The sequence below is a fragment of the Phyllobates terribilis genome, unplaced genomic scaffold (genome assembly GCF_046119375.1).
Source record: "Phyllobates terribilis strain yellow unplaced genomic scaffold, ASM4611937v1 Scaffold_3__8_contigs__length_932513732, whole genome shotgun sequence".
Taxonomy (NCBI): Eukaryota; Metazoa; Chordata; class Amphibia; order Anura; family Dendrobatidae; genus Phyllobates; species Phyllobates terribilis.
Window position 1 is genome coordinate 22,159,327 of NW_027362763.1, and position 27,124 is coordinate 22,186,450.

Sequence of the window (27,124 nt, forward strand, 5' to 3'; positions counted from 1 at the left end):
ACCTCCCCCAGTAATGGTTAATGGTAATCTGGAGTTTCAGATTTCGAGGATTGTAGATTCTCGTCTCCAACATCGTTCTCTACAATACTTGGTGCACTGCAATCAGCAGAAGCAAGGGATAACATTGAAAGTAGTATTCTTCTCATGCTGTGTCATGGTGTAAAAATAAGAATAAAATAAAAAAGAAATTCTTATACTCACCTGTTTGAAGATGTCTCTTGCTATAATCCACTTGACCGCTCACGCCGGGGAGAATGACTCGCTTCACTGAGTGGCTTCCTGTCACTCACTGAGGTCAGAAGAGGACTGGGCCTGCTCGCTGGAGTGAATCATTCTCCCCGGCGTGAGCGGTCAGGTGGATTACAGCGGGGGACATCTTCGGACAGGTGAGTATAAGAATTTTTTTTATTTTATTCTTATTTTTACAGCAGGACACAGTGGGAGCAGAATGCTACTCTTATCATTGTCCCTTGCTAGCGCTGATCGCAGCATCGGCAGGGAACCATTATGAGAGCAGAGTTCAGCACCGGCGTTTGGGAACAGCAGTAACTGTACACTGATTCCCAGGCGCCGGTACGTGTCACACGGATGTCATCACTGTGCACGTGTGTGTGGGACATTTTGCGACCCGTGCTGCGAGAAAAAAAACGGACATAGCCCGTTTTGCCCATGGACACACGGTCCGTGGAAACACACTGACATGTGCATGGATGCATTAATTTGAATGGGTCTACGAGTCATCGACGTTTGAAACGCGCCTTAAGAAGTAGGTTGGATGTCTGACCATTACTATGTGGGTGCCGGAAAAAAAAAGCATTGCTTTAGAGCCCTATAGGGTGATAATGGATGTCAGACTGAGCGTGTGCACTTCTGCTCAATTCTATAAGAGACCAAAGTTCTGCAATGTGCCGGCTAGGACGGGAGATGAGGGGTGATCCGGTGAAAACGAAAATTAGACCTACCGGTAATACTGTTTCCAGGAATTCATCGTGACAGCACCATGGAGGTTGTCCTTCTATCCTTATAGGGACAGGAAACACACGAGAGGTTAAAAGACCCCTCCCACCCACACCCACCAGTGTTGTACAAATAGATTGGTGTCCTGTTTCCACCCACAAGTGGCTTCTAGATAATGCATAACCGCCTGCCTAACATCCAAAGAGTGATAGAATCTCTCTTTCAGGTTTTTAGGGTGCTGGCAGAAGGATGGGAGTATTATCTCCTGATTTAAATTCCGATTAGAGAATACTTTAGGCAAGAAAGAGGGATTAAGTCTTAGAACTATGCAGTCATCGAAGACCTGAATGTATGGGTTCTGGACTGAAAGGGTTTGAATTTCTCCTAGCCTTTTGGCTGAAGCGATGGCCACCAAAAAGACTGTTTTGAGCGTAAGTTTAGCGATATTGATATTCTCTACCGGTTCGTAAGTTCTAGTTGAGGACTAGATTTAAGTCCCAGGGAGGAACTGATTTCCTTATTGTGGGCCTTAACCTCTGGATGGATCTAGAAAATCTTGTCACTCATGGGTGTGTTGCCAGGGGAGTGTCAAAGAAGATACTTAAAGCCGCTATCAGTATAATCATAGAATGGTAGAGTTGGAAGGGACCTCCTGGGTCATCTGGTCCAACCCCCTGCTCAAAGCAGGATTCACTAAATCATCCCAGACATATGTCTGTCCAGCCTCTGTTTGAAGACGTGCATTGAAGGGGAACTCACCACCTCTCGTGGCCGCCTGTTCCACTCACTGATCACCCTGTCAAAAAGTTTTTTTCTAATATCTAATCTGTATCTTCTCCCTTTCAGTTTCATCCCATTGCTTCTCGTGTTTCCTTGTGCAAATGAGAATAAAGATGATCCTTCTACAATGTGACAGCCCTTGAGATATTTGTAGACTGCTATTAAGTCTCCTCTCAGTCTTCTTTTTTGCAAGCTAAACATTCCCAAATCCTGTAACCGTTCCTCATAGGACATGGTTTGCAGACAAAGTTTGTCGATGTCTTTTTTAAAATGTGGTGCCCAAAACTAGACGCAGTATCCAGATGAGGTCTGACCAAAGAGGAGTAAAGTGCGATAATGAATTCACGTGATCTAGACTGTATGCTTCTGTTAATACATCCCAGAATTGTATTTGCCTTTTTTGCTGCTGCATCACACTGTTGACTCATGTTCAGTCTATGATCTATTAGTATACCTGTCTTTTTCACATGTACTGTTGCTTAGCTCTATTCCTCCCATTCTGTAGATGCTTTTATCATTTTTATTGCCCAGATGTAGTACTTTGCATTTTTCCCTGTTAAAAACCATTCTGTTGGTTGCTGCCCACTGCTCCAGTTTATTTAGGTCTTTTTGAATCCTCTCTCTCTCTTCTCTAGTATTAGCTATCCCTCCTAGCTTTGTGTCATCAGCAAATTGAATCAGTTTACCCTCAATTCCTTCATCTAAATCATTGATAAAGATGTTGAACAATACAGGTCCCAGGACAGAGCCCTGTGGTACCCCACTTGAGACATTCATCCAACTGGATGTGAAGCCATTTACGACCACTCTTTGAGTCCGATCACCAAGCCAGTTATGAATCCACCTAACAGTTGCCTGGTCCATTCCATACTTGGTCATTTTTTCAATAAGGATGGTGTGAGAAACTTTGTCAAATGCTTTGCTGAAGTCAAGATATACTATATCTACAGCATATCCCTGATCCACCCAGTTAGTGATTCTGTCATAGAGGGAAATTAAGTTAGTCTGACATGACTTGTTAGTTACAAACCCATGCTGACTCTGGTTAATTACTTCATTCTTATCCAGGTACTTACATACATGTTGTTTAAGAATTTATTCAAAGATCTTTCCTGGTATAGAAGTCAGACTCACCGGCCTATAGTTCCCTGGGTCCACCTTCTTCCCCTTTTTCAAGATAGGAACAACATTTGCTCTTCTCCAGTCTTCTGGGACTTCTCCTGCTCTCCAAGAATTTTCAAAGATTATGGAGAGTGGTTCTAAAATTTCTTCTACGATCTCCTTCAGTACTCTGGGGTGTAATTCATTTGTACCTGGAGACTTGAACTCATTTATGTTAGCTAAATATTCCCTCACAATATCTCTGTTTACAGATAACCTGGATTCTTCTATTCCTTTAATAGGACAGTGAAGATCAGTTGATGTTACATTTTCTTTCTGAGAGAAAACTGATGCAAAATAGGAATTAAAAAGTTCGGCCTTCTCAACATCCTTTCTTACCATTTCACCATTTTCATCCTGTAAAAATCCTATAGCATCTTTGACTTTCCTTTTACTTTTGACATCCCCCCCCCCCCAAAATCCTTTTTTATTGCTTTTGACATCTCTTGCAAGCCTTAATTCATTGTCAGCTTTAGCTAACCTGATACGTGCCCTGCAGGATCTGCAGACTGCATTATAATCTTCTTTAGATATGCCTTCCTCTTTCCATTTGATAAACATTTCTTTCTTTCTTTTTAGCATGTGTTTAAGTTCTGTGTTCATCCATCTTGGTTTCCTTAAATGCTTCCCATTCTTCCTACTTTTCGGGATTGTTAACGATAGCGCTTTGAGAATCTCATTTTTAAAACAATTTCCCATCCTTCCTGGACATTTTTGTCCTTAAGGACATCCAGCCATTGGATCCCTCCTATTCTCTTTCTGAGTAGCTTAAAATCTGCCTTTCTGAAATCTAACCTTGAAGTTTGAGTCTTCACATGTCTTCCTCCTCTAGTTATCCAAAATTCTATAATAGCATGATCGCTGCCTCCTAGGGTCCCAGCCACTTTTATCTCCTCAACCATTTCCTCCCTTTTAAAGTGCTCAGTCTCAACCCCTTATTAAACCCCGCCTGGAGGAAGTCTAAGACTTTTGGGATGTCAGGGTGGGAAATATCTATAGAAGAGCTACCACATTCAGAGCAAAACCTCTTCCAAATTTTATTACAAATTGCACAAATGACTGGCTTACGGCTGGCCTGAATTGTGGATATTACTTGGTCAGACAGACGCTTAACTCTTAAGATCCTCCTCTCAGGATCCATGCAGATAACTGCAGACTCTCTGGGTCTGGTTGGAGAACTGGACCCTGAGAAAGTAGGTCTTTCCTCAATGGTAGTAGAACTGGGTCCCTCAAGGTCATTTATCTCACCAGGGGGAATCAGCTTCTTCTCAGCCAATATGGGACCACCAGAATCACAGTTGCTCTCTATTCTTGGATCTTCCTGAGGACCCATGGAATTAGGGCTATGGGAGGAAAGGCATACAAGAGATCCCATAACTGGTTTAAGGAATCTATCCCCTCTGGGTTGTCTCCCGGATTGAGGGAATATAATCTCTGGACCTTCGCATTCTTTCTGCTCGCAAAGAGATCCAAGTGAGGGGCTCCCCACCGATGACACAGGCATCTGAACACTTCCCCATTCAACTGCCACTCAGTAGGCCGAATCCTCCGTCTGCTCAAGTAATCGGCTACCGTGTTTATGGACCCCTGTAGGTGTACCGCAGAAACTGACCAGACTCCTCTCTGCCCAAGAGAATATCTGTGAGGATAGGTCTTGTAGGAGTCGATGCCTAGGGCCTCCTTGGTGCGAAGAAATGACACCAGGGGAGGGGGCGAGAAAGGAGGCGGGACCCTCAGCCCCATACAGGTAACAACCCCCCTCCTCCCACAATCCCCCCAGTTCAGCCCTCCCTCCTCCCACAATCCCCCTGTTCGGCCCCCCCTCCTCCCACAATCCTCCTGTTCGGCCCCCCTTCCTCCCACAATCCCCCTGTTCGGCCCCCTCCTCCTCCTCCTCCAACAATCCCCCTGTTCGGCCCCCCTCCTCCCACAATCCCCTTGTTCAGCGCCCCCTCCTCCCACAATCCGCCTGTTCAGCCCCCCTCCTCCCACAATCCCCCTGTTCAGCCCCCCTCCTCCCACAATCCCCCTGTTCAGCCCCCCTCCTCCCACAATCCCCCTGTTCGGCCCCCCCTCCTCCCACAATCCCTCTGTTTGGCCCCCCTTCCTCCCACAATCCCCCTGTTCGGCCCCCCTTCCTCCCACAATCCCCCTGTTCGGCCCCCTCCTCCTCCTCCAAAAATCCCCCTGTTCGGCCCCCCTCCTCCCACAATCCCCTTGTTCGGCCCCCCTCCTCCCACAATCCCCCTGTTCAGCGCCCCCTCCTCCCACAATCCGCCTGTTCAGCCCCCCTCCTCCCACAATCCCCCTGTTCAGCCCCCCTCCTCCCACAATCCCCCTGTTCAGCCCCCCTCCTCCCACAATCCCCCTGTTCAGCCCCCCCTCCTCCCACAATCCCCCTGTTCAGCCCCCCTCCTCCCACAATCCCCCTGTTCAGCCCCCCTCCTCCCACAATCCCCCTGTTCAGCCCCCCTCCTCCCACAATCCCCCTGTTCAGCCCCCCTCCTCCCACAATCCCCCTGTTCAGGCCCCCCTCCTCCCACAATCCGCCTGTTCGGCCCCCTCCTCCCACAATCCCCCTGTTCGGCCCCCTCCTCCCACAATCCCCCTGTTCAGCCCCTCCTCCCATTTGCCTTTTTTGCTGCTGCATCACACTGTTGACTCATGTTCAGTCTATGATCTATTAGTATACCTGTCTTTTTCACATGTACTGTTGCTTAGCTCTATTCCTCCCATTCTGTAGATGCTTTTATCATTTTTATTGCCCAGATGTAGTACTTTGCATTTTTCCCTGTTAAAAACCATTCTGTTGGTTGCTGCCCACTGCTCCAGTTTATTTAGGTCTTTTTGAATCCTCTCTCTCTCTTCTCTAGTATTAGCTATCCCTCCTAGCTTTGTGTCATCAGCAAATTGAATCAGTTTACCCTCAATTCCTTCATCTAAATCATTGATAAAGATGTTGAACAATACAGGTCCCAGGACAGAGCCCTGTGGTACCCCACTTGAGACATTCATCCAACTGGATGTGAAGCCATTTACGACCACTCTTTGAGTCCGATCACCAAGCCAGTTATGAATCCACCTAACAGTTGCCTGGTCCATTCCATACTTGGTCATTTTTTCAATAAGGATGGTGTGAGAAACTTTGTCAAATGCTTTGCTGAAGTCAAGATATACTATATCTACAGCATATCCCTGATCCACCCAGTTAGTGATTCTGTCATAGAAGGAAATTAAGTTAGTCTGACATGACTAGTTAGTTACAAACCCATGCTGACTCTGGTTAATTACTTCATTCTTATCCAGGTACTTACATACATGTTGTTTAAGAATTTATTCAAAGATCTTTCCTGGTATAGAAGTCAGACTCACCGGCCTATAGTTCCCTGGGTCCACCTTCTTCCCCTTTTTCAAGATAGGAACAACATTTGCTCTTCTCCAGTCTTCTGGGACTTCTCCTGTTCTCCAAGAATTTTCAAAGATTATGGAGAGTGGTTCTAAAATTTCTTCTACGATCTCCTTCAGTACTCTGGGGTGTAATTCATTTGTACCTGGAGACTTGAACTCATTTATGTTAGCTAAATATTCCCTCACAATATCTCTGTTTACAGATAACCTGGATTCTTCTATTCCTTTAATAGGACAGTGAAGATCAGTTGATGTTACATTTTCTTTCTGAGAGAAAACTGATGCAAAATAGGAATTAAAAAGTTCGGCCTTCTCAACATCCTTTCTTACCATTTCACCATTTTCATCCTGTAAAAATCCTATAGCATCTTTGACTTTCCTTTTACTTTTGACATCCCCCCCCCCCCCAAAATCCTTTTTTATTGCTTTTGACATCTCTTGCAAGCCTTAATTCATTGTCAGCTTTAGCTAACCTGATACGTGCCCTGCAGGATCTGCAGACTGCATTATAATCTTCTTTAGATATGCCTTCCTCTTTCCATTTGATAAACATTTCTTTCTTTCTTTTTAGCATGTGTTTAAGTTCTGTGTTCATCCATCTTGGTTTCCTTAAATGCTTCCCATTCTTCCTACTTTTCGGGATTGTTAACGATAGCGCTTTGAGAATCTCATTTTTAAAACAATTTCCCATCCTTCCTGGACATTTTTGTCCTTAAGGACATCCAGCCATTGGATCCCTCCTATTCTCTTTCTGAGTAGCTTAAAATCTGCCTTTCTGAAATCTAACCTTGAAGTTTGAGTCTTCACATGTCTTCCTCCTCTAGTTATCCAAAATTCTATAATAGCATGATCGCTGCCTCCTAGGGTCCCAGCCACTTTTATCTCCTCAACCATTTCCTCCCTTTTAAAGTGCTCAGTCTCAACCCCTTATTAAACCCCGCCTGGAGGAAGTCTAAGACTTTTGGGATGTCAGGGTGGGAAATATCTATAGAAGAGCTACCACATTCAGAGCAAAACCTCTTCCAAATTTTATTACAAATTGCACAAATGACTGGCTTACGGCTGGCCTGAATTGTGGATATTACTTGGTCAGACAGACCCTTAACTCTTAAGATCCTCCTCTCAGGATCCATGCAGATAACTGCAGACTCTCTGGGTCTGGTTGGAGAACTGGACCCTGAGAAAGTAGGTCTTTCCTCAATGGTAGTAGGACTGGGTCCCTCAAGGTCATTTATCTCACCAGGGGGAATCAGCTTCTTCTCAGCCAATATGGGACCACCAGAATCACAGTTGCTCTCTATTCTTGGATCTTCCTGAGGACCCATGGAATTAGGGCTATGGGAGGAAAGGAATACAAGAGATCCCATAACTGGTTTAAGGAATCTATCCCCTCTGGGTTGTCTCCCGGATTGAGGGAATATAATCTCTGGACCTTCGCATTCTTTCTGCTCGCAAAGAGATCCAAGTGAGGGGCTCCCCACCGATGACACAGGCATCTGAACACTTCCCCATTCAACTGCCACTCAGTAGGCCGAATCCTCCGTCTGCTCAAGTAATCGGCTACCGTGTTTATGGACCCCTGTAGGTGTACCGCAGAAACTGACCAGACTCCTCTCTGCCCAAGAGAATATCTGTGAGGATAGGTCTTGTAGGAGTCGATGCCTAGGGCCTCCTTGGTGCGAAGAAATGACACCAGGGGAGGGGGCGAGAAAGGAGGCGGGACACTCAGCCCCATACAGGTAACAACACCCCTCCTCCCACAATCCCCCCAGTTCAGCCCTCCCTCCTCCCACAATCCCCCTGTTCGGCCCCCCCTCCTCCCACAATCCTCCTGTTCGGCCCCCCTTCCTCCCACAATCCCCCTGTTCGGCCCCCTCCTCCTCCTCCTCCAACAATCCCCCTGTTCGGCCCCCCTCCTCCCACAATCCCCCTGTTCAGCCCCCCTCCTCCCACAATCCCCCTGTTCGGCCCCCCCTTCCTCCCACAATCCCCCTGTTCGGCCCCCCTTCCTCCCACAATCCCCGTGTTCGGCCCCCTCCTCCTCCTCCAAAAATCCCCCTGTTCGGCCCCCCTCCTCCCACAATCCCCTTGTTCGGCCCCCCTCCTCCCACAATCCCCCTGTTCAGCGCCCCCTCCTCCCACAATCCGCCTGTTCAGCCCCCCTCCTCCCACAATCCCCCTGTTCAGCCCCCCTCCTCCCACAATCCCCCTGTTCAGCCCCCCTCCACCCACAATCCCCCTGTTCAGCCCCCCTCCTCCCACAATCCCCCTGTTCAGCCCCCCTCCTCCCACAATCCCCCTGTTCAGGCCCCCCTCCTCCCACAATCCGCCTGTTCGGCCCCCTCCTCCCACAATCCCCCTGTTCGGCCCCCTCCTCCCACAATCCCCCTGTTCAGCCCCTCCTCCCATTTGCCTTTTTTGCTGCTGCATCACACTGTTGACTCATGTTCAGTCTATGATCTATTAGTATACCTGTCTTTTTCACATGTACTGTTGCTTAGCTCTATTCCTCCCATTCTGTAGATGCTTTTATCATTTTTATTGCCCAGATGTAGTACTTTGCATTTTTCCCTGTTAAAAACCATTCTGTTGGTTGCTGCCCACTGCTCCAGTTTATTTAGGTCTTTTTGAATCCTCTCTCTCTCTTCTCTAGTATTAGCTATCCCTCCTAGCTTTGTGTCATCAGCAAATTGAATCAGTTTACCCTCAATTCCTTCATCTAAATCATTGATAAAGATGTTGAACAATACAGGTCCCAGGACAGAGCCCTGTGGTACCCCACTTGAGACATTCATCCAACTGGATGTGAAGCCATTTACGACCACTCTTTGAGTCCGATCACCAAGCCAGTTATGAATCCACCTAACAGTTGCCTGGTCCATTCCATACTTGGTCATTTTTTCAATAAGGATGGTGTGAGAAACTTTGTCAAATGCTTTGCTGAAGTCAAGATATACTATATCTACAGCATATCCCTGATCCACCCAGTTAGTGATTCTGTCATAGAAGGAAATTAAGTTAGTCTGACATGACTTGTTAGTTACAAACCCATGCTGACTCTGGTTAATTACTTCATTCTTATCCAGGTACTTACATACATGTTGTTTAAGAATTTATTCAAAGATCTTTCCTGGTATAGAAGTCAGACTCACCGGCCTATAGTTCCCTGGGTCCACCTTCTTCCCCTTTTTCAAGATAGGAACAACATTTGCTCTTCTCCAGTCTTCTGGGACTTCTCCTGTTCTCCAAGAATTTTCAAAGATTATGGAGAGTGGTTCTAAAATTTCTTCTACGATCTCCTTCAGTACTCTGGGGTGTAATTCATTTGTACCTGGAGACTTGAACTCATTTATGTTAGCTAAATATTCCCTCACAATATCTCTGTTTACAGATAACCTGGATTCTTCTATTCCTTTAATAGGACAGTGAAGATCAGTTGATGTTACATTTTCTTTCTGAGAGAAAACTGATGCAAAATAGGAATTAAAAAGTTCGGCCTTCTCAACATCCTTTCTTACCATTTCACCATTTTCATCCTGTAAAAATCCTATAGCATCTTTGACTTTCCTTTTACTTTTGACATCCCCCCAAATCCTTTTTTATTGCTTTTGACATCTCTTGCAAGCCTTAATTCATTGTCAGCTTTAGCTAACCTGATACGTGCCCTGCAGGATCTGCAGACTGCATTATAATCTTCTTTAGATATGCCTTCCTCTTTCCATTTGATAAACATTTCTTTCTTTCTTTTTAGCATGTGTTTAAGTTCTGTGTTCATCCATCTTGGTTTCCTTAAATGCTTCCCATTCTTCCTACTTTTCGGGATTGTTAACGATAGCGCTTTGAGAATCTCATTTTTAAAACAATTTCCCATCCTTCCTGGACATTTTTGTCCTTAAGGACATCCAGCCATTGGATCCCTCCTATTCTCTTTCTGAGTAGCTTAAAATCTGCCTTTCTGAAATCTAACCTTGAAGTTTGAGTCTTCACATGTCTTCCTCCTCTAGTTATCCAAAATTCTATAATAGCATGATCGCTGCCTCCTAGGGTCCCAGCCACTTTTATCTCCTCAACCATTTCCTCCCTTTTAAAGTGCTCAGTCTCAACCCCTTATTAAACCCCGCCTGGAGGAAGTCTAAGACTTTTGGGATGTCAGGGTGGGAAATATCTATAGAAGAGCTACCACATTCAGAGCAAAACCTCTTCCAAATTTTATTACAAATTGCACAAATGACTGGCTTACGGCTGGCCTGAATTGTGGATATTACTTGGTCAGACAGACCCTTAACTCTTAAGATCCTCCTCTCAGGATCCATGCAGATAACTGCAGACTCTCTGGGTCTGGTTGGAGAACTGGACCCTGAGAAAGTAGGTCCTTCCTCAATGGTAGTAGGACTGGGTCCCTCAAGGTCATTTATCTCACCAGGGGGAATCAGCTTCTTCTCAGCCAATATGGGACCACCAGAATCACAGTTGCTCTCTATTCTTGGATCTTCCTGAGGACCCATGGAATTAGGGCTATGGGAGGAAAGGCATACAAGAGATCCCATAACTGGTTTAAGGAATCTATCCCCTCTGGGTTGTCTCCCGGATTGAGGGAATATAATCTCTGGACCTTCGCATTCTTTCTGCTCGCAAAGAGATCCAAGTGAGGGGCTCCCCACCGATGACACAGGCATCTGAACACTTCCCCATTCAACTGCCACTCAGTAGGCCGAATCCTCCGTCTGCTCAAGTAATCGGCTACCGTGTTTATGGACCCCTGTAGGTGTACCGCAGAAACTGACCAGACTCCTCTCTGCCCAAGAGAATATCTGTGAGGATAGGTCTTGTAGGAGTCGATGCCTAGGGCCTCCTTGGTGCGAAGAAATGACACCAGGGGAGGGGGCGAGAAAGGAGGCTGGACCCTCAGCCCCATACAGGTAACAACCCCCCTCCTCCCACAATCCCCCCAGTTCAGCCCTCCCTCCTCCCACAATCCCCCTGTTCGGCCCCCCCTCCTCCCACAATCCTCCTGTTCGGCCCCCCTTCCTCCCACAATCCCCCTGTTCGGCCCCCTCCTCCTCCTCCTCCAACAATCCCCCTGTTCGACCCCCTCCTCCCACAATCCCCTTGTTCAGCGCCCCCTCCTCCCACAATCCGCCTGTTCAGCCCCCCTCCTCCCACAATCCCCCTGTTCAGCCCCCCTCCTCCCACAATCCCCCTGTTCAGCCCCCCTCCTCCCACAATCCCCCTGTTCAGCCCCCCTCCTCCCACAATCCCCCTGTTCAGCCCCCTCCTCCCACAATCCCCCTGTTCAGCCCCCCTCCTCCCACAATCCCCCTGTTCAGCCCCCCTCCTCCACCAATCCCCCTGTTCAGGCCCCCCTCCTCCCACAATCCGCCTGTTCGGCCCCCTCCTCCCACAATCCCCCTGTTCGGCCCCCTCCTCCCACAATCCCCCTGTTCGGCCCCCTCCTCCCACAATCCCCCTGTTCAGCCCCTCCTCCCACAATCCCCCTGTTCAGCCCCCTCCTCCCACAATCCCCCTGTTCAGCCCCCTCCTCCCACAATCCCCCTGGTCAGCCCCCCTCCTCCCACAATCCCCCTGGTCAGCCCCCCTCCTCCCACAATCCCCCTGGTCAGCCCCCCTCCTCCCACAATCCCCCTGTTCAGCCCCCCCTCCTCCCACAATCCCCCTGTTCAGCCCCTCCTCCTCCCACAATCCCCCTGTTCAGCCCCCCTCCTCCCACAATCCCCCTGTTCAGCCCCCCTCCTCCCACAATCCCCCTGTTCAGCCCCCCCCTCCTCCCACAATCCCCGTTCAGCCCCCCCTCCTCCCACAATCCCCTTGTTCAGCCCCCCCTCCTCCCACAATCCCCCTGTTCAGCCCCTCCTCCTCCCACAATCCCCCTGTTCAGCCCCCCTCCTCCCACAATCCCCCTGTTCAGCCCCCCCTCCTCCCACAATCCCCCTGTTCAGCCCCCCCTCCTCCCACAATCCCCCTGTTCAGCCCCCCCTCCTCCCACAATCCCCCTGTTCAGCCCTCAGCTCCTCGCTGTAATCTCCACAGACTCAGCAGCAGCAGCAGAACGCGGCTTCCAACAATCAGGGTTGCCATAGAGCATGAGGCCCCGCCCTTTCCGGTGACATCGTCACTCTGTATGATCACATGGTGCTGACGTCATCACAGGTCCTGCAGTCTCGCCGTGCCGTGGGTACAGCTGATGTCTCTGGTGTCAGCCCTGCGGACAGGACGCGTTCACACGGCTGCGGTATCAGGTGAGGTGACAGCAGCCAGGACTCGGCTCTCACACACAGTCTGCTGCAGTCATGGCTTCCTCTTCCTCAGTCACACAGTGTCCGCCGGTGTTCTGCTCACTCCCTGCAGTCTCTGTGTCCCCTCTGTGACCGCAGACGTCTGAGTCCTCCCCGCGGTCCGCACACTGTCAGGAGCCTCCGTGTCACCTGCGTGTGTGTCACTGCTGCCGTCATATACGGAGGGGAAAGTATATACTACACGGATCCCCCCTGAGGAGGAGAAATAGCGCCTCCAAGTGGACAGCTCCTCCAGAAGACTCACTGAGGGCTGTGACCAGGCCGAGCGCAGACAGGGGAAGACTTTACTGGTTACACAGGTGGGAATCCTGCTCTGTGCCCTCATATTAGAGACCCCTAACCGTCTTCACCGACCCCCTATATTCATGAGGCCGGAAGAAACTGAGAGACTGTAAGAGAGAGCAAGCTGAGCGCTAACCGGAGGAAACCTGATGCCCCGGTGTAAAATACCTATTAATAATCTGTAATGTCACTGCACTACGAGTTCAGCTGCGGATGTGACTAACGATGATGTCCCTGTGATTACAGCCCCCCGATCATAAAGACCCCGAAGACCAGAGACCTTCACACCACCCAGATTTACCCCGAATGACGAAGCAAACATGGACGAAGAGAAGAATAACCGACCTCACCTTAGAGATCATCTCCCTGCTGAGCGGAGAGGTAAACTCTTCTATATTTCTATTATCTGCTGAGTGGAGAGGTAAACTCTTCTATATTTCTATTATCTGCTGAGCGGAGAGGTAAACTCTTCTATATTTCTACTATCTGCTGAGTGGAGAGGTAAACTCTTCTATATTTCTATTATCTGCTGAGTGGAGAGGTAAACTCTTCTATATTTCTATTATCTGCTGAGTGGAGAGGTAAACTCTTCTATATTTCTATCATTTGCTGAGTGGAGAGGTAAACTCTTCTCTATTTCTATTATCTGCAGAGTGGAGAGGTAAACTCTTCTATATTTCTATTATCTGCTGAGTAGAGAGGTAAACTCTTCTCTATTTCTATTATCTGCTGAGCGGAGAGGTAAACTCTTCTATATTTCTATTATTATCTGCTGAGTGGAGAGGTAAACTCTTCTATATTTCTATTATCTGCTGAGTGGAGAGGTAAACTCTTCTATATTTCTATTATCTGCTGAGTGGAGAGGTAAACTCTTCTATATTTCTATTATTATCTGCTGAGTGGAGAGGTAAACTCTTCTATATTTCTATTATCTGCTGAGCGGAGAGGTAAACTCTTCTATATTTCTATTATTATCTGCTGAGTGGAGAGGTAAACTCTTCTATATTTCTATTATCTGCTGAGTGGAGAGGTAAACTCTTCTATATTTCTATTATCTGCTGAGTGGAGAGGTAAACTCTTCTATATTTCTATCATTTGCTGAGTGGAGAGGTAAACTCTTCTATATTTCTATTATCTACTGAGTGGAGAGGTAAACTCTTCTCTATTTCTATTATCTGCAGAGTGGAGAGGTAAACTCTTCTCTATTTCTATTATCTGCTGAGCTGAGAGGTAAACTCTTCTCTATTTCTATTATCTGCTGAGTGGGAGGTAAACTCTTCTATATTTCTATTATCTGCTGAGTGGAGAGGTAAACTCTTCTATATTTCTATTATTATCTGCTGAGAGGAGAGGTAAATTCTTCTATATTTCTATTATCTGCTGAGTGGAGAGGTAAATTCTTCTATATTTCTATTATCTGCTGAGCGGAGAGGTAAACTCTTCTATATTTCTATTATGTGCTGTGTGGAGAGGTAAACTCTTCTATATTTCTATTATCTGCTGAGTGGAGAGGTAAACTCTTCTATATTTCTATTATCTGCTGAGTGGAGAGGTAAACTCTTCTATATTTCTATTATCTGCTGAGCGGAGAGGTAAACTTCTATATTACTATTATCTGCTGAGTGGAGAGGTAAACTCTTCTATATTTCTATTATCTGCTGAGCGGAGAGGTAAACTCTTCTATATTTCTATCATTATCTGCTGAGTGGAGAGGTAAACTCTTCTATATATCTATTATCTGCTGAGTGGCGAGTTAAACTCTTCTATATTTCTATCATTATCTGCTGAGTGGAGAGGTAAACTCTTCTATATTTCTATTATCTGCTGAGCGGAGAGGTAAACTTCTATATTACTATTATCTGCTGAGTGGAGAGTTAAACTCTCCTATATTTCTATTATCCGCTGAGCGGAGAGGTAAACTCTTCTATATTTCTATTATTATCTGCTGAGTGGAGAGGTAAACTCTTCTATATTTCTATTATCTGCTGAGCGGAGAGGTAAACTCTTCTAGATTTCTATCATTATCTGCTGAGTGGAGAGGTAAACTCTACTACATTTCTATTATCTGCTGAGTGGAGAGGTAAACTCTTCTATATATCTATTATCTGCTGAGTGTAGAGGTTAACTATTATCTGCTGAGCGGAGAGGTAAACTTCTATATTTCTATTATCTGCTGAGCGGAGAGGTAAACTCTTTTATATTTCTATTATTATCTGCTGAGCGGAGAGGTAAACTCTTTTATATTTCTATTATTATCTGCTGAGCGGAGAGGTAAACTCTTCTATATTTCTATCATTATCTGCTGAGCGGAGAGGTAAACTCTTCTATATTTCTATTATTATCTGCTGAGTGGAGAGGTAAACTCTTCTAGATTTCTATCATTATCTGCTGAGTGGAGAGGTTAACTCTTCTAGATTTCTATTATTATCTGCTGAGCGGAGAGGTAAACTCTTCTATATTTCTATTATTATCCGCTGAGCGGAGAGGTAAACTCTTCTATATTTCTATTATCTGCTGAGTGGAGAGGTAAACTCTTCTATATTTCTATTATCTGAGCGGAGAGGTAAATTCTTCTATATTACTATTATCTGCTGAGCGGAGAGGTAAACTTCTATATTTCTATTATTATCTGCTGAGTGGAGAGGTAAACTCTTCTATATTTCTATTATTATCTGCTGAGCGAATAGGTAAACTCTTCTATATTTCTATTATCAGCTGAGAGGAGAGGTAAACTCTTCTATATTTCTATTATTATCTGCTGAGTGGATAGGTAAACTCTTCTATATTTCTATTATCTGCTGAGCGGAGAGGTAAACTCTTCTATATTTCTATTATTATCTGCTGAGTGGAGAGGTAAACTCTTCTATATTTCTATTATCTGCTGAGCGGAGAGGTAAACTCTTTTATATTTCTATCATTATCTGCTGAGTGGAGAGGTAAACTCTCCTATATTTCTTTTATCTGCTGAGCGGAGAGGTAAACTCTCCTATATTTCTATTATCTGCTGAGTGGAGAGGTAAACTCTTCTATATTTCTATTATCTGCTGAGCGGAGAGGTAAACTTCTATATTACTATTATCTGCTGAGTGGAGAGGTAAACTCTTCTATATTTCTATTATCTGCTGAGCGGAGAGGTAAACTCTTCTATATTTCTATCATTATCTGCTGAGTGGAGAGGTAAACTCTTCTATATTTCTATCATTATCTGCTGAGCGGAGAGGTAAACTCTTCTATATTTCTATTATCTGCTGAGTGGAGAGGTAAACTCTTCTATATAACTATTATCTGCTGAGTGGAGAGGTAAACTCTTCTATATTTCTATTATTATCTGCTGAGCGGAGAGGTAAACTCTTCTATATTTCTATTATCTGCTGAGTGGAGAGGTAAACTCTTCTATATATCTATTATCTGCTGAGTGGAGAGGTAAACTCTTCTATATTTCTATTATCTGCTGAATGGAGAGGTAAACTCTTCTATATAACTATTATCTGCTGAGTGGAGAGGTAAACTCTTCTAGATTTCTATTATCTGCTGAGTGGAGAGGTAAACTCTTATAGATTTCTATTATCTGCTGAGCGGAGAGGTAAACTCTTCTAGATTTCTATTATCTGCTGAGCGGAGAGGTAAACTCTTCTATATTTCTATTATCTGCTGAGTGGAGAGGTAAACTCTTCTATATTTCTATTATCTGCTGAGCGGAGAGGTAAACTTCTATATTACTATTATCTGCTGAGTGGAGAGGTAAACTCTTCTATATTTCTATTATCTGCTGAGCGGAGAGGTAAACTCTTCTATATTTCTATTATCTGCTGAGTGGAGAGGTAAACTCTTCTATATTTCTATTATCTGCTGAGCGGAGAGGTAAACTTCTATATTACTATTATCTGCTGAGTGGAGAGGTAAACTCTTCTATATTTCTATTATCTGCTGAGTGGAGAGGTAAACTCTTCTATATTTCTATTATCTGCTGAGTGGAGAGGTAAACTCTTCTATATTTCTATTATTATCTGCTGAGAGGAGAGGTAAATTCTTCTATATTTCTATTATCTGCTGAGTGGAGAGGTAAACTCTTCTATATTTCTATTATCTGCTGAGCGGAGAGGTAAACTCTTCTATATTTCTATTATCTGCTGAGCGGAGAGGTAAACTTCTATATTTCTATTATCTGCTGAGTGGAGAGGTAAACTCTTCTATATTTCTATCATTATCTGCTGAGTGGAGAGGTAAACTCTTCTATATTTCTATCATTATCTGCTGAGTGGAGAGATAAACTCTTCTAGATTTCTATTATCTGCTGAGTGGAGAGGTAAACTCTTCTATATTTCTATTATTATCTGCTGAGCGGAGAGGTAAACTCTTCTATATTTCTATTATCTGCTGAGCGGAGAGGTAAACTCTTCTATATTTCTATTATCTGCTGAGTGGAGAGGTAAACTCTTCTATATTTCTATTATCTGCTGAGCGGAGAGGTAAACTTCTATATTACTATTATCTGCTGAGCGGAGAGGTAAACTTCTATATTACTATTATCTGCTGAGTGGAGAGGTAAACTCTTCTATATTTCTATTATCTGCTGAGCGGAGAGGTAAACTCTTCTATATTTCTATCATTATCTGCTGAGCGGAGAGGTAAATTCTTCTATATTTCTATTATCTGCTGAGTGGAGAGGTAAACTCTTCTATATTTCTATTATCTGCTGAGCGGAGAGGTAAACTTCTATATTTCTATTATCTGCTGAGCGGAGAGGTAAACTCTTTTATATTTCTATCATTATCTGCTGAGTGGAGAGGTAAACTCTTCTATATTTCTATTATTATCTGCTGAGTGGATAGGTAAACTCTTCTATATTTCTATTATCAGCTGAGAGGAGAGGTAAACTCTTCTATATTTCTGTTATCAGCTGAGCGGATAGGTAAACTCTTCTAGATTTCTATTATCAGCTGAGAGGAGAGGTAAACTCTTCTATATTTCTGTTATCAGCTGAGCGGATAGGTAAACTCTTCTATATTTCTGTTATCAGCTGAGCGGATAGGTAAACTCTTCTATATTTCTATTATCTGCTGAGTGGAGAGGTAAACTCTTCTATATTTCTATTATCTGCTGAGTGGAGAGGTAAACTCTTCTATATTTCTATTATCTGGTGAGTGGAGAGGTAAACTCTTCTATATATCTATTATCTGCTGAGTGGAGAGGTAAACTATTCTGTATTTCTATCATTATCTGCTGAGTGGAGAGGTAAACTCTTCTATATTTCTATTATCTGCTGAGTGGAGAGGTAAACTCTTCTAGATTTCTATCATTATCTGCTGAGTGGAGAGGTAAACTCTTCTAGATTTCTATCATTATCTGCTGAGTGGAGAGGTAAACTCTTTTCTAGATTTCTATCATTATCTGCTGAGTGGAGAGGTAAACTCTTCTATATATCTATTATCTGCTGAGTGGAGAGTTAAACTCTCCTATGTTTCTATTATCTGCTGAGCGGAGAGGTAAACTCTTCTTTATTTCTATTATTATCTGCTGAGCGGAGAGGTAAACTCTTCTTTATTTCTATTATTATCTGCTGAGCGGAGAGGTAAACTCTTCTATATTTCTATTATCTGCTGAGCGGAGAGGTAAACTCTTCTATATTTCTATTATCTGCTGAGCGGAGAGGTAAACTTCTATATTTCTATTATCTGCTGAGCGGAGAGGTAAACTTCTATATTTCTATTATCTGCTGAGCGGAGAGGTAAACTCTTCTATATTTCTATCATTATCTGCTGAGTGGAGAGGTAAACTCTTCTATATTTCTATCATTATCTGCTGAGCGGAGAGGTAAACTCTTCTATATTTCTATTATTATCTGCTGAGTGGAGAGGTAAACTCTTCTATATTTCTATCATTATCTGCTGAGTGGAGAGGTAAACTCTTCTAGATTTCTATCATTATCTGCTGAGTGGAGAGGTAAACTCTTCTAGATTACTATTATTATCTGCTGAGCGGAGAGGTAAACTCTTCTATATTTCTATTATTATCTGCTGAGCGGAGAGGTAAACTCTTCTATATTTCTATTAGCTGAGCGGAGAGGTAAATTCTTCTATATTACTATTATCTGCTGAGCGGAGAGGTAAACTTCTATATTTCTATTATTATCTGCTGAGCGAATAGGTAAACTCTTCTATATTTCTATTATCAGCTGAGAGGAGAGGTAAACTCTTCTATATTTCTATTATTATCTGCTGAGTGGATATGTAAACTCTTCTATATTTCTATTATCAGCTGAGAGGAGAGGTAAACTCTTCTATATTTCTGTTATCAGCTGAGCGGATAGGTAAACTCTTCTATATTTCTGTTATCAGCTGAGCGGATAGGTAAACTCTTCTATATTTCTATTATCAGCTGAGAGGAGAGGTAAACTCTTCTATATTTCTGTTATCAGCTGAGCGGATAGGTAAACTCTTCTATATTTCTATTATCTGCTGAGTGGAGAGGTAAACTCTTCTATATTTCTATTATCTGCTGAGTGGAGAGGTAAACTCTTCTATATTTCTATTATCTGCTGAGTGGAGAGGTAAACTCTTCTATATATCTATTATCTGCTGAGTGGAGAGGTAAACTCTTCTATATATCTATTATCTGCTGAGTGGAGAGGTAAACTCTTCTATATTTCTATTATTATCTGCTGAGTGGAGAGGTAAACTCTTCTAGATTTCTATTTGCTGAGTGGAGAGGTAAACTCTACTACATTTCTATTATCTGCTGAGTGGAGAGGTAAACTCTTCCATATTTCTATTATCTGCTGAGTGGAGAGGTAAACTCTTCTATATTTCTATTATCTGCTGAGTGGAGAGGTAAACTCTTCTATATTTCTATTATCTGCTGAGTGGAGAGGTAAACTCTTCTATATTTCTATTATCTGCTGAGTGGAGAGGTAAACTCTTCTATATTACTATTATCTGCTGAGCGGAGAGGTAAACTTCTATATTTCTATTATTATCTGCTGAGCGAATAGGTAAACTCTTCTATATTTCTATTATCAGCTGAGAGGAGAGGTAAACTCTTCTATATTTCTATTATTATCTGCTGAGTGGATATGTAAACTCTTCTATATTTCTATTATCAGCTGAGAGGAGAGGTAAACTCTTCTATATTTCTGTTATCAGCTGAGCGGATAGGTAAACTCTTCTATATTTCTGTTATCAGCTGAGCGGATAGGTAAACTCTTCTATATTTCTATTATCAGCTGAGAGGAGAGGTAAACTCTTCTATATTTCTGTTATCAGCTGAGCGGATAGGTAAACTCTTCTATATTTCTATTATCTGCTGAGTGGAGAGGTAAACTCTTCTATATTTCTATTATCTGCTGAGTGGAGAGGTAAACTCTTCTATATTTCTATTATCTGCTGAGTGGAGAGGTAAACTCTTCTATATATCTATTATCTGCTGAGTGGAGAGGTAAACTCTTCTATATTTCTATTATTATCTGCTGAGTGGAGAGGTAAACTCTTCTAGATTTCTATTTGCTGAGTGGAGAGGTAAACTCTACTACATTTCTATTATCAGCTGAGCGGATAGGTAAACTCTTCTATATTTCTATTATCTGCTGAGTGGAGAGGTAAACTCTTCTATATTTCTATTATCTGCTGAGTGGAGAGGTAAACTCTTCTATATTTCTATTATCTGCTGAGTGGAGAGGTAAACTCTTCTATATTTCTATTATCTGCTGAGTGGAGAGGTAAACTCTTCTATATTTCTATTATCTGCTGAGTGGAGAGTTAAACTCTCCTATATTTCTATTATCTGATGAGCGGAGAAGTAAACTCTTCTATATTTCTAGTATTATCTGCTGAGTGGAGAGGTAAACTCTTCTATATTTCTATTATCAGCTGAGCGGATAGGTAAACTCTTCTATATTTCTATTATCTGCTGAGTGGAGAGGTAAACTCTTCTATATTTCTATTATCTGCTGAGTGGAGAGGTAAACTCTTCTATATTTCTATTATCTGCTGAGTGGAGAGGTAAACTCTTCTGTATTTCTATTATTATCTGCTGAGTGGAGAGGTAAACTCTTCTAGATTTCTATCATTATCTGCTGAGTGGAGAGGTAAACTCTTTTCTAGATTTCTATCATTATCTGCTGAGTGGAGAGGTAAACTCTTCTATGTATCTATTATCTGCTGAGTGGAGAGTTAAACTCTCCTATGTTTCTATTATCTGCTGAGCGGAGAGGTAAACTCTTCTTTATTTCTATTATTATCTGCTGAGCGGAGAGGTAAACTCTTCTATATTTCTATTATCTGCTGAGCGGAGAGGTAAACTCTTCTATATTTCTATTATCTGCTGAGCGGAGAGGTAAACTTCTATATTTCTATTATCTGCTGAGCGGAGAGGTAAACTCTTCTATATTTCTATCATCTGCTGAGTGGAGAGGTAAACTCTTCTATATTTCTATCATTATCTGCTGAGCGGAGAGGTAAACTCTTCTATATTTCTATTATTATCTGCTGAGTGGAGAGGTAAACTCTTCTATATTTCTATCATTATCTGCTGAGTGGAGAGGTAAACTCTTCTAGATTTCTATCATTATCTGCTGAGTGGAGAGGTAAACTCTTCTAGATTACTATTATTATCTGCTGAGCGGAGAGGTAAACTCTTCTATATTTCTATTATTATCTGCTGAGCGGAGAGGTAAACTCTTCTATATTTCTATTATCTGCTGAGTGGAGAGGTAAACTCTTCTATATTTCTATTAGCTGAGCGGAGAGGTAAATTCTTCTATATTACTATTATCTGCTGAGCGGAGAGGTAAACTTCTATATTTCTATTATTATCTGCTGAGCGAATAGGTAAACTCTTCTATATTTCTATTATCAGCTGAGAGGAGAGGTAAACTCTTCTATATTTCTATTATTATCTGCTGAGTGGATAGGTAAACTCTTCTATATTTCTATTATCAGCTGAGAGGAGAGGTAAACTCTTCTATATTTATGTTATCAGCTGAGCGGATAGGTAAACTCTTCTATATTTCTGTTATCAGCTGAGCGGATAGGTAAACTCTTCTATATTTCTATTATCAGCTGAGAGGAGAGGTAAACTCTTCTATATTTCTGTTATCAGCTGAGCGGATAGGTAAACTCTTCTATATTTCTATTATCTGCTGAGTGGAGAGGTAAACTCTTTTATATTTCTATCATTATCTGCTGAGTGGAGAGGTAAACTCTCCTATATTTCTATTATCTGCTGAGTGGATAGGTAAACTCTTCTATATTTCTATTATCTGCTGAGTGGAGAGGTAAACTCTTTTATATTTCTATCATTATCTGCTGAGTGGAGAGGTAAACTCTTCTATATTTCTATTATCTGCTGAGTGGAGAGTTAAACTCTCCTATATTTCTATTATCTGCTGAGCGGAGAGGTAAACTCTCCTATATTTCTATTATCTGCTGAGTGGAGAGGTAAACTCTTCTATATTTCTATTATCTGCTGAGTGGAGAGGTAAACTCTTCTATATTTCTATTATCTGCTGAGTGGAGAGGTAAACTCTTCTATATTTCTATTATCTGCTGAGTGGAGAGGTAAACTCTTCTATATTTCTATTATCTGCTGAGTGGAGAGGTAAACTCTTCTATATTTCTATTATCTGCTGAGTGGAGAGGTAAACTCTTCTATTTTTCTATTATCTGCTGAGAAGTGTTGAGCGATACCTTCCGATATCAGGAATTATCGGATCGGATTGGATCGGGCCGATACCCAAAAAGTATCGGATATTGCCGATTCCGATACCGGAAACCAATGCAAGTCAATGGGACAAAAATATCGGAATGAAAATAAACCCTTTCTTTCCTTGTAGGTTAATTCTAAATGAAGGAAAACAACTAACAATAATGTAGAATGTATTGGGGGAGGTGGTTGCCCAAAGCGATGGGAACAGTGCTCACAGTGAAACATGAAAAGCCGGCAATTCATCAGCGGCATACACCTGTACCCGACAATTTAGAACAGAAAGAATAGAGCATCACACATAGATTAGATAGATAGAAACATGTCTGTCACATATATAAGAAGTACAGTGATAGTGTTGGTTACTGTACTTGTCATTTAGTGTTAAAATAAAGGATTTATTAAACAAAAAATTGGCGTGGGGTTCCCCGTAATTTTAGCCTCTAGCGGAGGTTAAGCAGACGGCTGGGGCAGATGTTTGAAGCCTGGGAAGGGGGTAATACCCACGGAGCTTCCCAGACTACTAATATCTGCCCCCAGCTGAATACCTAGCCTTTACTAGCTATTAAAATGGGGGACCCCCCCAAAAAAATTACTTGGGGTCCTCCCTATTTTAATAGCTAGCAAAGGCTAGGCAGACAGCTGGGGGCTGATATTAATAGCCCAGGAAGGGTGCCATGAATATTGGCCCCCTCCCAGGCTAGAAACACCAGCCGTCAGCCGCCCCAGAAATGGCGCATCCGTAGTATGTGCCAATTCTGGCGCTTAGCCTCGCTCTTCCACGCTGCCCTGGTGCGGTGGCAAGGGGTAATAGTGGTGCGGTTCATGTCAGCGCCAGCTGCCATGAAGGCCAGGTTAGTAATGATGGGCGTCTATAAGACACCCCCATTACTAACCTACAAAGTGTTAAAAAGAAAAAACACACACTACACCCAGAAAAAAATAATTTATTTGAAATAAACCACACCATTTTATTTAATTCTTAGTTTACTTAAAAAAAAATAGTTACCTGTCCACGTTCCTGCGCTGATCTCCCATGCACAGCTGTCACATCTGGAGATGGTGACAGCTGTGCATGGCTGCTGTAAGCTCACACTGCCGGGAACACGTCCGCTCCCGGCAGCGTGAGCCCCTGACTGAGGTCACCGGAGTGCATTCAGTCAGCGCTGCTCCGGTGACCTCCTTTACGGCACTGCTGTACCGTGGGAATTTCTCACGGTCAGCGGGGCCGTAAAGGAGCTAACCGGAGCAGCGCTGCCTGAACTCCGGCGAACCCGCTTATGCAATGATGGGGCTGCTTTACGGCCCCGTCATTCTGCCGGCGGCAGCGGTTCAGAGCGGTTACATTTTATGTGGCTGCTCTAAACTGGAGATCTTCGTGGGACACTCGTGGACTACTACGGAGGGGTAAGGATAAGGTTGTGGTTTATTATTTTATATTTTATTACAGGAGATCGATGGCTTTGGGGAATTAGGTGTCTAGGTGAGTATAGGTGTAGTTTTTTATTTTTTACTTTATTTTAGGTGGCGATCGGCGGGGACAGGTAATGTATAAACTAATTTATTTTAGGTAACCACTGGCCACCAATGAAATGTATTTAAAATTTATTGGGGACCAAAAACACAAAAAAAATATATGGGGGCCTAAAAGAATAAAAGATGTATATAGGGGCAAAAATAACATATGGGGCAGTTTAAATAGTAGGATCAGGCTGATGGGAACTACTGCTCCCATCGAGCTGATCCTGCTAGCACGAGTGGACGGGGGACAGACATACAGTGCCTACAAGTAGTATTCAACCCCCTGTAGATTTAGCTGGTTTGATAAGATGCAAATAAGTTAGAGCCTTCAAACTGCAAACGAGAGTAGGTTTTATGAACAGAAGCATAAATCTTACAAACCAAAAAGTTATGTTGCTCAGTTGAATTTTATTAAATTTTAAACATAAAAGTGTGGGTCAATTATTATTCAACCCCTATGTTTAATATTTTGTGGAATAACCCTTGTTTGCAATTACAGCTAATAATCGTCTTTTATAAGACCTGATCAGGCCGGCACAGGTCTGTGGAGTTATCTTGGCCCACTCCTCCATGCAGATCTTCTCCAAGTTATCTAGGTTCTTTGGGTGTCTCATGTGGACTTTATTCTTAAGCTCCTTCCACAAGTTTTCAATTGGGTTAAGGTCAGGAGACTGACTAGGCCACTCCAACACCTTGACTTTTTCCCTCTTGAACCAGGCCTTGGTTTTCTTGGCTGTGTGCTTTGGGTCGTTGTCTTGTTGGAAGATGAAATTACGACCCATCTTAAGATCCTTGATGGAGGAGCGGAGGTTCTTGGCCAAAATCTCCAGGTAGGCCGTGCTATCCATCTTCCCATGGATGCGGACCAGATGGCCAGGCCCCTTGGCAGAGAAACAGCCCCAAAGCATGATGCTGCCACCACCATGCTTGACTGTAGGGATGGTATTCTTGGGGTCGTATGCAGTGCCATCCAGTCTCCAAAGTCACGTGTGTGGTTGGCACCAAAGATCTCGATCTTGGTCTCATCAGACCATATAACCTTGAACCAGTCTGTCTCAGAGTCCTCCAAGTGATCATGAGCAAACTGTAGACGAGCCTTGACATGACGCTTTGAAAGTAAAGGTACCTTACGGGCTCGTCTGGAACGGAGACCATTGCGGTGGAGTACGTTACTTATGGTATTGACTGAAACCAATGTCCCCACTGCCATGAGATCTTCCCGGAGCTCCTTCCTTGTTGTCCTTGGGTTAGCCTTGACTCTTCGGACAAGCCTGGCCTCGGCACGGGAGGACACTTTCAAAGGCTGTCCAGGCCGTGGAAGGCTAACAGTAGTTCTATAAGCCTTCCATTTACGTATGATGCTCCCAACAGTGGAGACAGGTAGGCCCAACTCCTTGGAAAGGGTTTTGTACCCCTTGCCAGCCTTGTGACCCTGCACGATCTTGTCTCTGATGGCCTTGGAATGCTCCTTTGTCTTTCCCATGTTGACCATGTCTGAGTGCTGTTCACAAGTTTGGGGAGGGTCTTAAATAGTCAGAAAAGGCTGGCAAAAGAGATCTTTAATCCACACATGTGAAGCTCATTATTCTTGGTGCCTGAACTACTTCTTAATACTTTAGGGGGACCAAACAGAATTCTTGTGGTTTGAGGGGTTGAATAATAAATGACACTCTGAATTAACTTTTAACGGTTTTTTAAAAAAAAAAAAAAAATTGCTGCAGTGCATTTCCCACTTCCAGACTGATCTACAGTGCAAATGTCACAATGCCAAGTTAATTCCGCATGTGTCAACCAGCTAAATCTGCAGGGGGTTGAATACTACTTGTAGGCACTGTAGGCCGATGGGAGTAGTAGTGTCACATCGGCCTATGTCTGCCTGCACGCACACACCCGCAGACATCGCACAGACACCGCACACACTCGCAGACATCGCACAGACACCGCACACACTCGCAGACATCGCACAGACACCGCACACACTCGCAGACATCGCACAGACACTCGCAGACATCGCACAGACACTCGCAGACATCGCACAGACACCCGCAGACATCGCACAGACACCGTGCACACCCGCAGACATCGCACAGACACCGCGCACACACCAATCATGACCGGTCTGATCGTCTGGGAGGTGAGGCTGACCTGTGCGGCCGTGGGAAAGTTCATGCGAGTTCATGCAATGCAGTCAATCATGAACTCACATGAACCCTCTGAGGGCACTGCGGCTACTTCAAATGAACAGCTGATCGGCATCACCTGATACCTCAGCTGTTCATTTGAAATAACCGGCGGGAGAGCGCAGCACAGAACGAGAAAGCCGGCGGTGAAGTCTTTTATATTTTGTATTTTTGTATTTTGTATCCAGTTTGATAATCCAAAATAACTCTCTTAGGAGGAGTTTTTTCCTCCAATCTCCTCCTCTAATAGGAATATCCACTTTTTCTAGCCCATAAAATGAAAAATTATTTAATTCCCCTTTATGTCTCTCTACAAAATGTTTGCATGCCCCTGAATAGGATGCATTTTTATTTTTGATGTTGGTAACATGTTCTGCCATCCTTTTCTTTAATTTACTTATCGTGCAGCCAATGTATTTAATTTTACATTCTTTGCAAAATAAGCAACACACAACATGATTAGTATTGCAATTAATAAATCTTTTTATATCATTGGCTGCATCAGTTTTTTGAGTTTGCAGTGTATACTGGCACATCGTACATTTGAAACACGCACATTTAAAAAAACCTTTACAACTGAGCCAGATTTTTTTATCAATTTTTTGTGGCATGTATAGACTTGGGGAAAGAGTAGCACCTATCGATCTCCCTTTTCTCGGCACACATACTAATTCATTTTCCAGGATTTTGTTTAAGTCTTGGTCTTGAAATAATATAAGGACATATCTGTGTACAATATTTTTTATTTCCTCAAATTGGCGGCTATATGGGGTACTGAAGATGTTTTTTTTTATCCATATTGTTTGATATTTTTTATTATTA

The 27,124-nt window shown here is 43.4% G+C and overlaps 1 protein-coding gene across 2 annotated transcripts in view; it reads left to right on the forward strand.

Moving 5' to 3' along the window:
- Nucleotides 1-12,297: 12,297 nt before the first annotated feature.
- Nucleotides 12,298-27,124, forward strand: part of LOC141258712 (uncharacterized) — a 36,654-nt gene continuing 21,827 nt past the window's right edge. The window contains exons 1-2 of one of the 2 annotated variants that reach the window (XM_073673734.1): nucleotides 12,298-12,563; nucleotides 13,149-13,283. In XM_073673734.1, coding sequence (XP_073529835.1) covers nucleotides 13,209-13,283 — 75 coding nt within the window. In that variant the 5' untranslated portion in view covers nucleotides 12,298-12,563; nucleotides 13,149-13,208. The other variant, XM_073673735.1, reaches the window with a different exon arrangement.